Here is a 13,594-nt window from a genome sequence, read left to right on the forward strand (position 1 = left end):
GCACTGGAGAAATCAAAAGACAGAATCCTCACAGTGTGGCCAGCTTTGTGGAGCTGACAGGTAACTGCATCTTCCACTCCCGTCTTTATTCAGTCGGTCTGGGTGGTCTGCCACATGAGGTAGACCAGGACCAGCGTCTCAGGGGTCTTCATGATGAATACTAAACACTGTATTCAACCTAATTTGATCACAAGCCCCGCTCCACCCCATTCTGAATTGTTTTAAGTGGGATCATATAATGGACGGAGGGACGACTCCATACTGTACACGATTCATAAATAAATACACCTCAGGACTGTACCGTTAAATGCGTATTCAAACACATTTCAAATGTAGTACTAGTAGTTGTCGTGCCAGTTAAAATCAGAGCATGGAGACAAAACGAAACTTTTTCTTTTTCATTTTATAAAACCTTGAGAGCACAGGCTGCTCCATTTACAAGAAGTCACCGTTTCTAAGCCGATTACATTTTCTACACAGAGCGATGCTTTCTCAGTTGCCGTTTTCTTGACCCCGTGAAAGTCAGCAGTGCAGTCTGACTAGCTCTTCTTACGAGTAGCTCTTCTTACGAGTTCTCCGCTTCCCGTCCCGATAACCTTAAAGACACGCAAATCTCTTTTACGGCTCCTCGCTGTTATTTTACCGCTACATTCTCATAATCACCTGTCGTCACCACGCCGCTCCGCCTCCAACAGGGAGGATCCTGTGACGTCACCACAACGGCGTGACCTTTACGCGACCTGTGACGCAGGCATGCGGGAGGCGTGGCGGCTGCATCGCAAACATGGCGTCTGTTTCTGAATTATATGATGTAACCTGGGAAGGTAAATGGACCTTTTATGTTTCCCGCAAATGCTTTTTTTCATTTTAAATAACGTTTTGAATGTTGTGAAGGTGAGGTGCTGCATCCCCGTGACTGTCATCTGAAATAAACACTGAGAGGTGACGGTTCAAGACTGGAGGGAATCCGCTGCCGACTTGTAGCACGCCGGGTAGGAGGAGGTGAATGGAAACTCTCGAGCGGATTGAACATTGGAAGGTTTTACGGCGTAACGCCTGAAGGACTGGCCGACTCTTACAGTATGGAATTGTCTCTCAGCACAGACTGAGTAGGCGCGCGTGGCGTTGTTGTGCTTGCCGGTGCTTTGTCCATACGTGTCGTTCCCGGCGGACCTCCTGCGCTCAGGGGGCACTAAGGGGGACAACGTCGACATTTTAACAAGGAACGAAGGCTCAGCAGGGTGACGCCAGTGCCAATATAAACGAATCCCTGCCGGAACGTCCGTCCGTCTGTTTTAGTGCGGATGGCTTTCGAGTTCACGCGTGTTTGCTGCTGTGTGAGAAACAAACGCGAGGATTTAACTTAGAGACGAGTTACCGACCTTTGTATTTCTAAAATATTAAGCATGTTTAGGGCTTTATCTAGTAGTATTTACACAAGAAAACGTGAAGTTTGCCTTCTCTGTTGCATCCAATAACAGACCAAAAAAAAATAAAAAATAAAACCCACAATGAGAGGTCAGGCAGGTTAACACTTAACAGAACTTCGAAAATGCCCACGTCATTTGAAAAACGAATTCTTTAACTACCGTAGTTTTAGTGTCTTATTTAGCTAAGATGGTTACGTGATAACATATGGAAAAACGGTAACACTTTGAAATGTTTATTACCCGAGACAAGACAGGTGGCGCTGCGCTCGACTTGCTGCCCTCCTCCCCGGGTCACTGACGTGCAGTTCTGCGTGTACCGGGTGTCCATCATCGGTCGAGGTGATTCCCAGGTTTCACTGCACACCAGAAACTTTACAAACGAGAGGTGGCCGTTCAGTCCCTTTGTCACATGTCTGTTTTTGAGCTAAGAGCTCCGTGGGCCCAACATTACAGGCTGAGTGGTGGCATCAGTGCCAGAATCTCTTAATGCCAGTGGGTAAGGCCTACTCTGTTGGGCCCATGTGGAAGGCCCACAACCTGATAATCACTCCAAACGGCTCGCCCCTGCCTTATTGTGAGCAATAGAAGAGCTCCAATGTCTGTCTATGGAGGGACTGTCTCTAAATCGGATTTATGTCACATTGTCACTTCTGGTCATTGGGGATATCAGACGCGGCTCATCTCGTTTCCAGACCATGTCAACTTAACCAACTAAAAATTGCTGGCCATTTTAAATTTGGCGATTGCTTGCCAACCTTACTACACAGTTTGAGCTTGTCTTTTTTTTCTGCCTGCCACATGCTGCCCGACAAAGCTCATCTGTTTTGTGTAAACCCCCTTTTTTTTTTTCTTTTTCATGTCGTGGTATATAAAAACAAGACCTTGTTGTCTTTCATGCATACAAAACCCACCCATGTGACTATGAAAACAAAATCAGACCTGTTTGAGGGGGGAGTCTCTGGGAATGTCGCATGAGGGGAATGACCTGCACGGGAGGAGCGCACCTCCGACTACCTCAAACCTGAAGATTATGACTGACAAATGGCCTGATGTGACCTGAGCTTTGGCAATGCCAGCAGAGTGCCCGCTGGTGAGGTTAGAGGGTGTACTCGCAGTCGGCTCCCAGCACTGCGCTCCACAAATCCTGCCGACTACACCAAGAAGGAGTTAAAACCCACTAAAAATCCCAAGGCACTAGTCACTAATGGCACACGTCATCATAGTTTACTTACTAAATTAAGGATATTCTGAATATCGCTTCTTAAAAATGATTTGTTCTTTATGATGTCAGATTTTATGTCTTAAAAATACACACCTTCTGCTTAATTTGTTGTTTTTTTTTTATTTAAGAAATGCGAGATAAACTTAGAAAATGGAGAGAAGAAAATTACCGGAACAGCGAGCAGATAGTTGATGTTGGAGAAGAGCTAATTAATGAACATGCCTCAAAGCTTGGAGATGACAGTAAGTATACAGTATAACTAAGTGAAAAACGGCCAAATGCATACCTGAAAAATGAAAGAATCTCTCGTAAGAATCAGAAATTTGGTGCTTTTTTTAATTTCTCCCCCTAATGTTTTTCTTTAAGAGACGGCAGTGATTGTTAACATAACACAAAAGAAATCCAGGGCTATGCACCGTTATGTGAAGCGGCTCCATGTCTAATGAGAGTCACTTTCATTTAATACTCTTTTGTTATTGCAACTATTCTGGTCAATTTATAATAAATTGAGATGGGGGGGCAGTCAAGTTACTGCTGCTTTCAAGACTTCTTATGACACCACTTTCTTCCAAAATGGGTGGAAAAAATGTTGATCCGCTGCCAGTCAATTAGCTAATAGTTTTATCTGTGTTGTTTTAGTAGCAGCGATGCCACCACGGCTGAATATCTAATAGAGTTTCAAATGATTAAATATCTTCTTGTTATTGATGACGGGCCTTTTACTGTTATTGCTTTGACGTAATTCATCCTGATTGGCAAAGGTGGCCTTGAACGTTTTCTTTCCCCGCTGAAGGACGTTTTTAATTTGGTGTGTCACGCTTACAGAAACAAATATGTTGAGTTTGTATGTGATCGGAGTATGCGGTGATTTTTAGTGCCAGCACATTCCCTACTTGGCCAGGGCTCGCTGTCATGCAGTTTACTGATTTACGGATGTTAGGTTATGTAGTTTTGGGTTGAGGACTCGCCTGTGACCAAGCCCTGAACTGGGGGCTTGGTACAGAATTGTACTAATGGGCTCCTCCTCAACCCCACAACATATTAGCCTTTTAACAACACCAATCCTAGCATTACATTGTCCATGTTTGACTTCTAACATCTCGTCACATTACCAATGCGCATTTCTGCCAGACCTAAGGGCTCATCAGTTCATCTTTTATTACACTGCAAACCAAATTCAACAAAGTATCCCTCTGACATCATGCAAGACCAGTGTGGTAAGTAACGGGTCATATCCTGATGCACTCGTTTCTGCAGAATCCGCCTGTGAGCTTTTGCAGTTGTGAAGTCATTAGTGACATCCACAAAGCTCTCTTGACACACACACACACACTCTCATCTTGGTCTCTCTTGGTACATCGTTGCTCACAAGTAATTGATTTCTGATGGATTTTCAGACCGCCGTCTTTAGAAGGACCACTTGGTCAGCCACTATGAAGTATCTATAACCTGGGTGGGAGGCAGTGGGGCACTAGCCAAAGGAGGCTGATTTGCACAGTGACCCACTAAGTTCAAGACATTAACCAATTCCGCTTTCTGCACAGTCACTCCTGCTGATATTTTTACTGATTGTGCAGTTATGAAAACAAGTGTATTTCTGCACAGACTGTCACGGGACCCCCACAAGCCCAGAGTTCCCCCTTACTGAAAGCTCTAGCAGATGCATTACAGGTAATGGAAATGAAGCTCGCACAGAATTGATGTCGTGTAACTTCTTCCATGAAAGAGTCCCACTGTCTCCGTCTCGAGTCTGTAGGTCTGCTTGTGCAGTGCTTGTATCTGCTAATGCCATCGTCTTGATGCCTCTGTGCCCTGGTTAATGTGTTTACAATTTACTGTTTAGTAAATGAAGAACATATGAGACTCTGACCCTGGCCCCCCTCAGACAGTGGGGCTGTAAATTCCAGGAGTGGCCTGAGAGCTGTGCTTACAGATTTGGACACATCTGCAGCCGTGTCACACTGGCACCAGGTCCCCAGCGGTGTCATTAGCATCTGACCTATCAGATAACCCTCTTTCTTTCTTTATTTAGATGATATTTCTGTTGTTTTTTTTTGTCTGTTTGAAGACCCTCAGTTTGTCTAGTGGGACTCCAGTTATCTGTTTGATTCCTGTGGTCTTACCGGTGCCCTGTTCCACTAAGAAAATGTACCAGCACTCCCAGGACCTTTTCTCGTGTTCACACTAGGTGGGCTTTTCAGGAGTCCTTCATACTTGTTTCTAGAGAGTGTGGCTGGGGTCAGACCGAATTATAAATAGACAGTGACCTTTGTAAATGTTGGTGGACTAAATGTAACGCATTAAAACGTCTAAACTCTATGCTGACACCGAAGCGCAACATTTATGAACGCTGTGTGTGGAGTAGTACAGTATGGCAGTGAGACATGGCCAGTGACGGCTGAGCATGATGGAAAGCTGGATAAGGCAAAGGGGAGAATAATCAGATGGGCACGTGGTGTCATGGAGTGCGAGGAAGACGAATGCTGATTTGGTGTGGCGGTGGTACAAGCAGACTAAGGGGATTTGGGCATGCGGGGCAAAAGGCAGAGGATGTTTGGGTGAAGAGGCTCCCCGAGATGGAAATGGAGGTAGAAGAGATGAGGCCAAGAGGGACACTGAAGCGATGTCACATGATATTCTCATCCCAATGGTTGGGCTGGGCTGTGGAAATTGGAGAGAGAAAAAAGTTTGGGGGGCAACCAGCTGACTTGAATAAAAGTTGGAAAATGGCCATTAAACCGGTGGTGGTGAAGATGACGATATGATGCCTTACCTAATACTGGTTACTTTATTACATTGGTTTGATGAGCAAAAACATATGTCCAAGTCTTTGTAGCTTTCTGATGTTCATATTGTTTTATTCTTAGCTTTGCAGCTTGAAATTTGGGCATGCAATTTCTTATGATGATCCGAATCATTGTCATCTTGTGCAGGGCACCGTGTCAGAAGCAGTTATTGGGTTTCTGGATTTCATAAAAAGATACCAAATGTAAATTGTAATCTACTCGACTCCGCTTTTTTTTTTTTTAAATTGTCATTCGTCCACATACATAATATATATGGCTGAATTAAATTTCTTTCCTTACAGTCCCCAGTTGATAGGCAAAACAACCTCCATTTAACATACCCCATAACATTACCAAAACCAGTGCCACAATTCAAAAGACACTGGGCTATAAAGGTCGATAGTAAAGGGCAGAGTGTGCAGTGCAGTGACAGTACATCATTGGGCGACTGTTACAGTGATACGGTACTGGGTGACATGTAGCAGTTCAAAAGTCTGTCAGCTTGGGGAAAGAAGCTGTTCTGAGACCTGGCCGTGCTGGTCCTGATGCTGTGGCAGGAGGTCGAACAGGTGAGAGACGTCTGTCACAATGGCGTAGGCTCTACACAGACACCTCAGTCAGGGAGACCCCAATGATCCTCTCGGCACTCCTCACTACGCACTGCAGAATCTTGCGCTCATGGGCTTTGCTGTTCCCAAACCACACAGTAGTGCGGTACGCCAGGATGTTCTCCACAGTCCCTCTTTACTAAATGGTAAGAATGGGTTGTGGTAAGCGGATTCCCTTCAGTTTCCACAGAAAATGAAAAGCGTCGTCGTACCTTCTTGACAATAGAGGTGGTGGTGATGATTGTCAGGGAGAGGTCATCAGAAGTATACGCCCCAAGAGACTTGTCGCTGCTGACTCTCGTCACAGCAGAGCCTTTGATGAGCAGTGGTGAACAGTCAGCCGATGTTCTCTTATCGACATTAACAGGCGGATTATTTTCACTGCACCAGCTCATTAGATGTTCAGCCTCCTCCCTGTAGGATGTGCTATCATCGTTGCCGATGAGGCTTACTGTGGTTGTATCCTTTGGTTGTATAATGTGTTAAAATTTCCAATTTCCTAAATACTAATGTGAATAATTTTTTTTTTCCTTCTAGCATTATCATAAAAATAGAGCCTCTTTTTAAATTTAAGTTTTCTCTTATGTTTGTTACACAGTGTTTTAACGTCTTTAATAAATAATATAAAAACACCACAACAGCATTACTGCAGCCTTTAATCCTAAACTTCATCAGGTCAGGGTGCTAAAAAGTAGCCTAATGATTCACGTTGGCAGTGATGAGATGCCTTGTAATTCCAAATGTTAGAATTGGAGCCAAAGGTTTTGTGTGCCAACTCCACAGCCCTGGGGCCTTGTGTATAACGCCGTGCGTAGAACTCGCACTATAACATGGCGTAAGCACAAAAGCTGAAATGTGCTTACGCACAGAAAAATCCAGATGCAGGAATCTGTGCGTACTCCAACTTCCACGTTCTTCCGCTACATAAATCACTATCAACGGGAAAACTAACGCTCGTGCACGCACTTTATGTAACGCCCCAAATCCTCCCAGAATTACGCCTCTTTGAATATGCAAATCAATATAAATCGCCCTTAAGCGCAGCCTTCTGTGAAAAGACAATGGGAAAAGCACGGGGGGAAACATAAGAATTTCAGCGAATACCAAGTGGAGGCAAAGGAAAAACATACTATTTGTTCAAATAAACCGTGGGATAATCAACAAAAGGAAGTTGATCGAGTGACATAGCGTGTCGGAGAAACTTAAATGCTCACGTTCATAAAAATCGCACAGTGCCGGAAATAAAAAAGAAGTCACATATCAAAGTCGCTGTGAAAAGCTGAGTTGTAAGCCCACTGTCTGAGTGTCATATGAAAGCTTATTAGGGTACAGAGAAAAAAGGCACACGGTGGGGAAAAAGCACGAAATGTCAACTTCAATCTCGACATTTCCACTTTAATCACGTAGTTTATTTTGTCATTAAAGTAGAACATCATAAACTTCATCTTAAAATCGTTTAATTAACCAGTTTCTCAAATCACATCGTAATTAAAGTAGCACGTTAAATGCTTTGTTTTGTATTTGATCTTCTATGTGCTCTGTGTGTGTGAATCACTACTTGCTTCTTAAACCGGCTCTCTTCCTCCAACTGGACACAGAGTCCATTACATTTGTGATATTACAGCTCTCTGAATAACTAAAATACTGAGATGTATACGTGATGTCATTTTCATGATGATAGGAGTTAAAGCACGTTATTAAACATGAGTTTCACTTCGATGAAATCATTTATTGCAGCAGTACTCAGGGCGCTCTAGGCTTGTGGTGGCACTTGGCAGAGGAAGAATCGGTGGCTCCTTCGCCTGCCCGTCAGTAAGGTAGCTTATGCAAAGTGGATGGCCACGTCAATTGCAGACACTGCATAGCCGCCTCGTGCTCATGACACAAGCATTTAACTTTTGCCGAAATTTCTCTCTGTGTTTTTAGCTGTGTTGTTATTTTCTCTTTCTGTTTTATATTCAATATATATTGGCGTGGCCGTCACTGCAGTCAGTGCTTTTCTTTCCCCAAGTAACCGATCGCCATACAATCAGCTCTGTAATAGACGTTAAGCCATCTGTAAGCTTAGCGCCGATTCTTCAAAACGTTTAAAGAACATTGAAATATCTTCGTAGTACATGTTTAATTATTCTATCCTTAAAGACACTCCCAGTGAAGAATATAGATTATTTAAATGAAGTTAAAGTTTTATCTGTATAATTTAATAAACATATTTTGCTGCATTTCACCTTAAAAATGATATCGTCATCATATGTAAATACGCGCTTTATAAAGTGGCTCAGGTTGTGCGATATTATAACTGTAGTGCAAGTTTACAGTGAGGTGATTGTACTTATAAGTCCTAACAGATCTACAAGGAGCCATTGATTGAGTGCATTTAAAGTTCTTGGGATGAAACTGTTTTGAACCGCGAGGTCCGTACAGGAAAGGCTTTGAAACGTTTTGCAGTGGCTGAGACAGCGTGTCCTTGAAGCTGTATACCGATAATTCTCTTTCCGATCAGCTGCTGCTGTGATTCACACTCAGATACAGTGATATAAATACTCCGAGTGGTGCAGTGAGAGGAATATGGAAAAAGATGATCCGCTGTGGCAACTCCTAACGGGAGGAGCTGAAAGAAGAAGAAGAAGTGAAAGTAACAACGCTAAAGAAGTTATGGTATTTGGAATACTATGGCTATTCCCTGGACCATTATATTGTTACAAGTTAATTACAATCGGATGCATTACACTAATAAACAATATGCGGTTAGTTTCGGTTTATTTATAAAGGCTTGTCAGGAAAATAAGGTGTAACCACACAGGAACAGTAGCACTGCTTTGACGCTGGGTGCCGCCAGTCTGCAAAACCGAGCGGAGAACTTGCCTACGGCAAGGTATGAGGTATCGTGGAAAAGTGCGTGGCTTTCCGCCAAGTGTAGGTTTTATACATCGCGATTTGAACGTGGAAAAGTTCTTACGCAACATTTCTGTGCGTACGCACCGTTTATACATGAGGCCCCAGGTCTTCTGAGCATTGTGTCGTTCATTTTCTCTGTCTTAGGCAGGAGTATCGGACCAGCCCGTGAGGCACAAACGAGTCTGACCGTTCAGTAATGCAGATGTTAAAGGAGAGCCCTTCATTCCATACTAGCTGTCTGTTCAAATCTGATCTGCGTTGGGTGTTCTACCTTTCTGTTTGCTTGTCAGCCCGCTGGTGTGTTTTTAAAGGCACTTGGCTGTGCTCTTATATTGCGATTGCCTGTCGGCCTGTCCAGGTTCAACTTTTAAAGCCAGTGCATGTCTAGAAGTTCTCGATTTGACTTTCCTATTCATATTTTTGAGTTTTAATAGAGCGCTGAGATGAATCACTCTGAGGACCGGACCAGCTCAGCTGGCCTTCTGGGTACGGTATGCTTGCACTTTTTTTTAAATATGGCTTGTTAAAGGTCCCTAATGCAGCTTTGGGTTTTGACTGGTCTGGTCAGATTTCAGGCTCCAAGAAGTGGCGTCCAAAGCACAAGTGATGTTGGTTTTGCTCCTTTCTGCATGTTGTAGGTAATCGGTGTGCTCCAGCTGCATCATGGGAGAGACACTTGCTGGGCTTGTTGATCGGTCCCCAGATAACAGGCACCTTCTCAGAAAGTTAAACGAAATGTCGACATTGTGCAGGGTGGCATTGAAGTGTTGTTGAATGTGCTGTCAGTCAGCAGACTAGTGAAATGCAAACCAATGTTCCAGGCTCTGCTGGAAGGTGCATGGCAAGTCTTTCCCAATTTGTTTTTTCATGTACGTTTTCCTTTTTTTATCTTGCTGTTAAATTGTTGCTAATTTGTGTATCTTGGCACACTCTACAAACCTTGTCCTGTCTGTCTAATAAATCGGCATACGGTTTCCTCTGTCACCACATTCTGTAAGGACTGAGTCACTGGATTTGTGTAAAGTACTTTTGATATGTGCCATGCTCTGACATTTTTGAGGAGCCGAGTTTGTTATTAGTACTTTGAGTCTTTGTGTTTAGACTTCACTGAGTTTGGGATAATGATAGTGGACAGGATTTTACAAATGCGAGCTGACAAATGTGGAAACAGTTATTGTATGAATCTGTCATCACACAGCTTAGAAGAACTCTATCCTGCTTGTGGTTTAGGCAGTAAAGTGGAAATTTCGCATAACTTCAGCTCTCCCCTTAAAACTTTAGATTTTTGGGTTTCAGACCAGCGTGTTTTATCAGGAGGCTTCTGTGAAATCAAAGGCCCTGCAGTAATTTCACTAACATGTCACATTGTGGACCAGGGTGGGGGACCCCGTACAACAAACCCAGGCCAGAATTACACAAAGACAAGCCCTGGGTTCAAAACACCTGCACGCCAGCTTCACCTCCACAGCACAAGGCATGCCAATCCAGTGCAGTTTCCTCCTCCACTCCTCAGCAGGTGAGTTTTGCCGTTTCTCTGCTTGTGACTCTGACTCGCTTGGCTCAGGTGGCAAGGGTGCCTATCATGATGAACCTGAAGGTACTTCCGATAGGATAATAAAACATCCGAGAAGCACTTCTGGGTCAGGCAGAACCTCCACATGTCAGGGAAGCCCCATCCAGCAGCCCTACCAGTTGAAACTACAGAGCCCATGCAGCTCTGCAGGTGTCCAAATGGGAGACACTAAAAGGAGGTTGCCATCCAGTATGCTGGAGAGCTCCTGGCATCAGGTGTCAGGCTCCCACTGCCTTTCCATGGTATTGGCCTCCATCCTGACTGGAATGCCAGCCTATCGCTGCACAGTTCATTTTACATTGGATGACTTTCTTGAGTAGATCTGTAGATTTGAGAGCACAGGACCCACACGGGTGTAAAGGGATGGCATTGTGCATTGGACTGGTGCTTCTAGCAGAAATTACGTGTTTTAAGGTGCCTTGAATGGTGTGCCCATCTAATCAGTGATTGGTAACTGAGATTAGCACAATCACACTAGACTGGAAGAGCCACGTACTCATCGGGGTTTATGGACACACTAGCAAAATACCCGCACTTCGAGCGGAGAAGTAGTGTGTTAAAGAAGTTATGAAAAAGAAAAGGAAACATTTTAAAAATAACGTAATTGTTTGGTGACTGTTATGAGTGTTGCTGTCATCAAGGATTTGATTCTCATTATTTCTTTTGATAAGGTTCGTATTTGGAAGATGTGTTGTGTTCAAGTTACATTCCGTGTTTGTCTAGTCTATCCCTGACCATCTCATTATCGAAGTGTTCACTACCCAAATCGCTACTCGTGAATCTAAGATGTTTAACAGGCATTCCTGGTATTAACTTGTGGATTTGCCTGCGAATATTTAGCGGCAGCGTGTCTGTGAACGTAATTTAAACTTAAGCTTTACATCTTGCTTTCCTATTGATATGTCTACAAAGACTTGTTCAGATTCAAAGGGTTGTTCCTTTCTTACTGCATCAATAAACAAGCTCGTCTTCCTCTTTATCTGAGACATCACACACTACATGCACGGGTTTACCTTTCCCAGTCCTTCAAAATCGGTTCACGTGAGCCGCTCGGAGTACATGCAGCGAAGGTTCTCAGCTGTGCTTGTGCTCTTAACGTGAGATCTCGCGATGTCCACGGCTTTATTTAATGTTAGCTCAGACCCGGCACTTAAAAGTTTCTCTCGCACTTTCGTTAATTTTTTGCTAAACACTAGTCTATGCCTGACCATCTCATCTTCGTTTGCATAAGCCCAGTCCTTCACCCGCGAATATTTAGTGGCAGCGTGTCTATTGGATTGCTGCTGACGGACGGCCTTATATGGGCAGGCACTCAATTACGTGGGAGGCGTGATGATGAGGGACGCAACTCCGCCTCACACGGTGACCGAGCTGCAGGCTATGGCCGTATATATGTACATAAGTAGGATTCAGTTATGACCGTTATGCGTAGAAGTTTGAAATGAAACTTTCTTATCTTTTGTAAGGAATGAGCCTGCCAAATTTCAGCCTTCTACCTACACGGGAAGTTGGACAATTAGTGATGAGTCAGTGAGTGAGGGCTTTAACTTTTATTAGTATACAGTAGATTACAGTCCTCAGTTTAGTTCTTCGCTTCATCTTTCTCCCCTAAGATACCACAGGAGCACTCAAAAGTTGGGTGAATTCAACTTTATGTGAACTAACAACGGATCATTCAAAAATAATTTAATGTTCCATGTTATACCACAGGTGTCCCCCATCTGTCGAACGGACTCCGTCACTGCAGTATGCCTGTCTCTTGGACTCTTGCACTTGCAGGGTGTTTCTCTTGCGTTTCTGAGGTTCAGAACTCCTGTTTTTCGTATTTATGCATGGTACCCATCACAGCCCCTGTCGTTCTTGAATGGTTGCACAGTCCATCTAGTCCTGCCACCTGAAGTGTTGGTAAAAATAAGCTGGCTGGAGTTTGAACTGAGAAGTTCGTCAGTCAGACCAACAAGACAGCAGGGTATATTCCTGCCATCTTTGAACAGAACCAGGGATGACTCTTCTGAGGAGCCGCCGCTTTCTCTGCTGCTAACAGCTGTTTGCTCATGAAAGGTTAAACCAGCAAGAAAAGATCAGCTGGTGTTGTGTTGGTCTGATGTTCTCCCCTGTTGGACTGACTGTGGATGAAGGGTAGAGGTTCTTCGCTGCTGCTATGGATTAAACAATCATTTTATCAAGAAGCAAGTTCATCTTCATGCAGAATTCAATGTCCATTTGGGGAGGTCTGGCTTAGGTTAGGTGTCCCCGTTAAATGATTTTGCTGTACAGGTGAGTATGAAAAGGGTCACTGGATTTGAACAAGTCTTGGCAGCTGTGACAGTGTCTTCAGGCAATCATTCGGCGCCATGCCTGATCTGAACCAAGTGACCATCTTTACAATTGTCCCCTATTTGTGAGTAGCAGAGCTTTTCTGCCATGCTCTTCATTGTGTGCTGTTGGTGGGAGTCATTTTGGAGTATTTTATTTCTTATAGAAGATCCTTCAAGCAGGCTGGTATTTCTTTTCATGTATGACTTAGAGATTAGGAGCAGGCGCTGATACAGCACATTGCAGCACCCACCACATGACAGACCAAATCAGGATCCCAGATCAGGACCCGAGTGCAGCCATGCGACACCTCCGCACCACACTGGTTCAGATGGAATGGAACAAGGGGAGGTTTTTTTTGGTGGCTGGAGAGTTTTTCCCAGCAGATTGGAGGGCCTACATACACGGCTGGATGAACGTCATACCCAGGACGGAGCAATTGCAGGTTAAGGGCCTTGCTGAAGGGCCCAACGGAGTAGAGTCACTTTTGGTGTTTTTACTGGGTTCGAACCTTCCGATTGCCAGTGTAGACCCCTAGACTCAGAGCCACAACTCCACCCTCCGTACAACTTTAATATTTTATATCAAATTTGAAAGTGTCATGTAAAGGTATACAAGTAATGAAAGTCTTTCTAGTGTTCTAGCTAATAGTATTTTTAATGTCCCATTTAGTGGTGTTTCATCTGCATTGCTTATACTCTGAATTTCTGTTTTTGAGGAGCTCTTTGCGTAGCCAGTAATGCCTTTTAGCAGCGACTCTC

General features: G+C 44.0%; 1 protein-coding gene across 1 annotated transcript in view; it reads left to right on the plus strand.

The window, feature by feature from the left end:
- The first annotated feature begins 784 nt into the window (after window positions 1-784).
- emc2 (ER membrane protein complex subunit 2) overlaps window positions 785-13,594 on the plus strand; it is a 36,771-nt gene continuing 23,961 nt past the window's right edge. Inside the window, exons 1-2 of the mRNA XM_039736589.1 lie at window positions 785-824; window positions 2,781-2,894. Of these exons, the coding sequence (XP_039592523.1) occupies window positions 785-824; window positions 2,781-2,894 (154 nt within the window). The remainder of the gene's footprint in view (window positions 825-2,780; window positions 2,895-13,594) is intronic.

This window comes from Polypterus senegalus, chromosome 15 (genome assembly GCF_016835505.1).
Source record: "Polypterus senegalus isolate Bchr_013 chromosome 15, ASM1683550v1, whole genome shotgun sequence".
NCBI lineage: Eukaryota > Metazoa > Chordata > Cladistia > Polypteriformes > Polypteridae > Polypterus > Polypterus senegalus.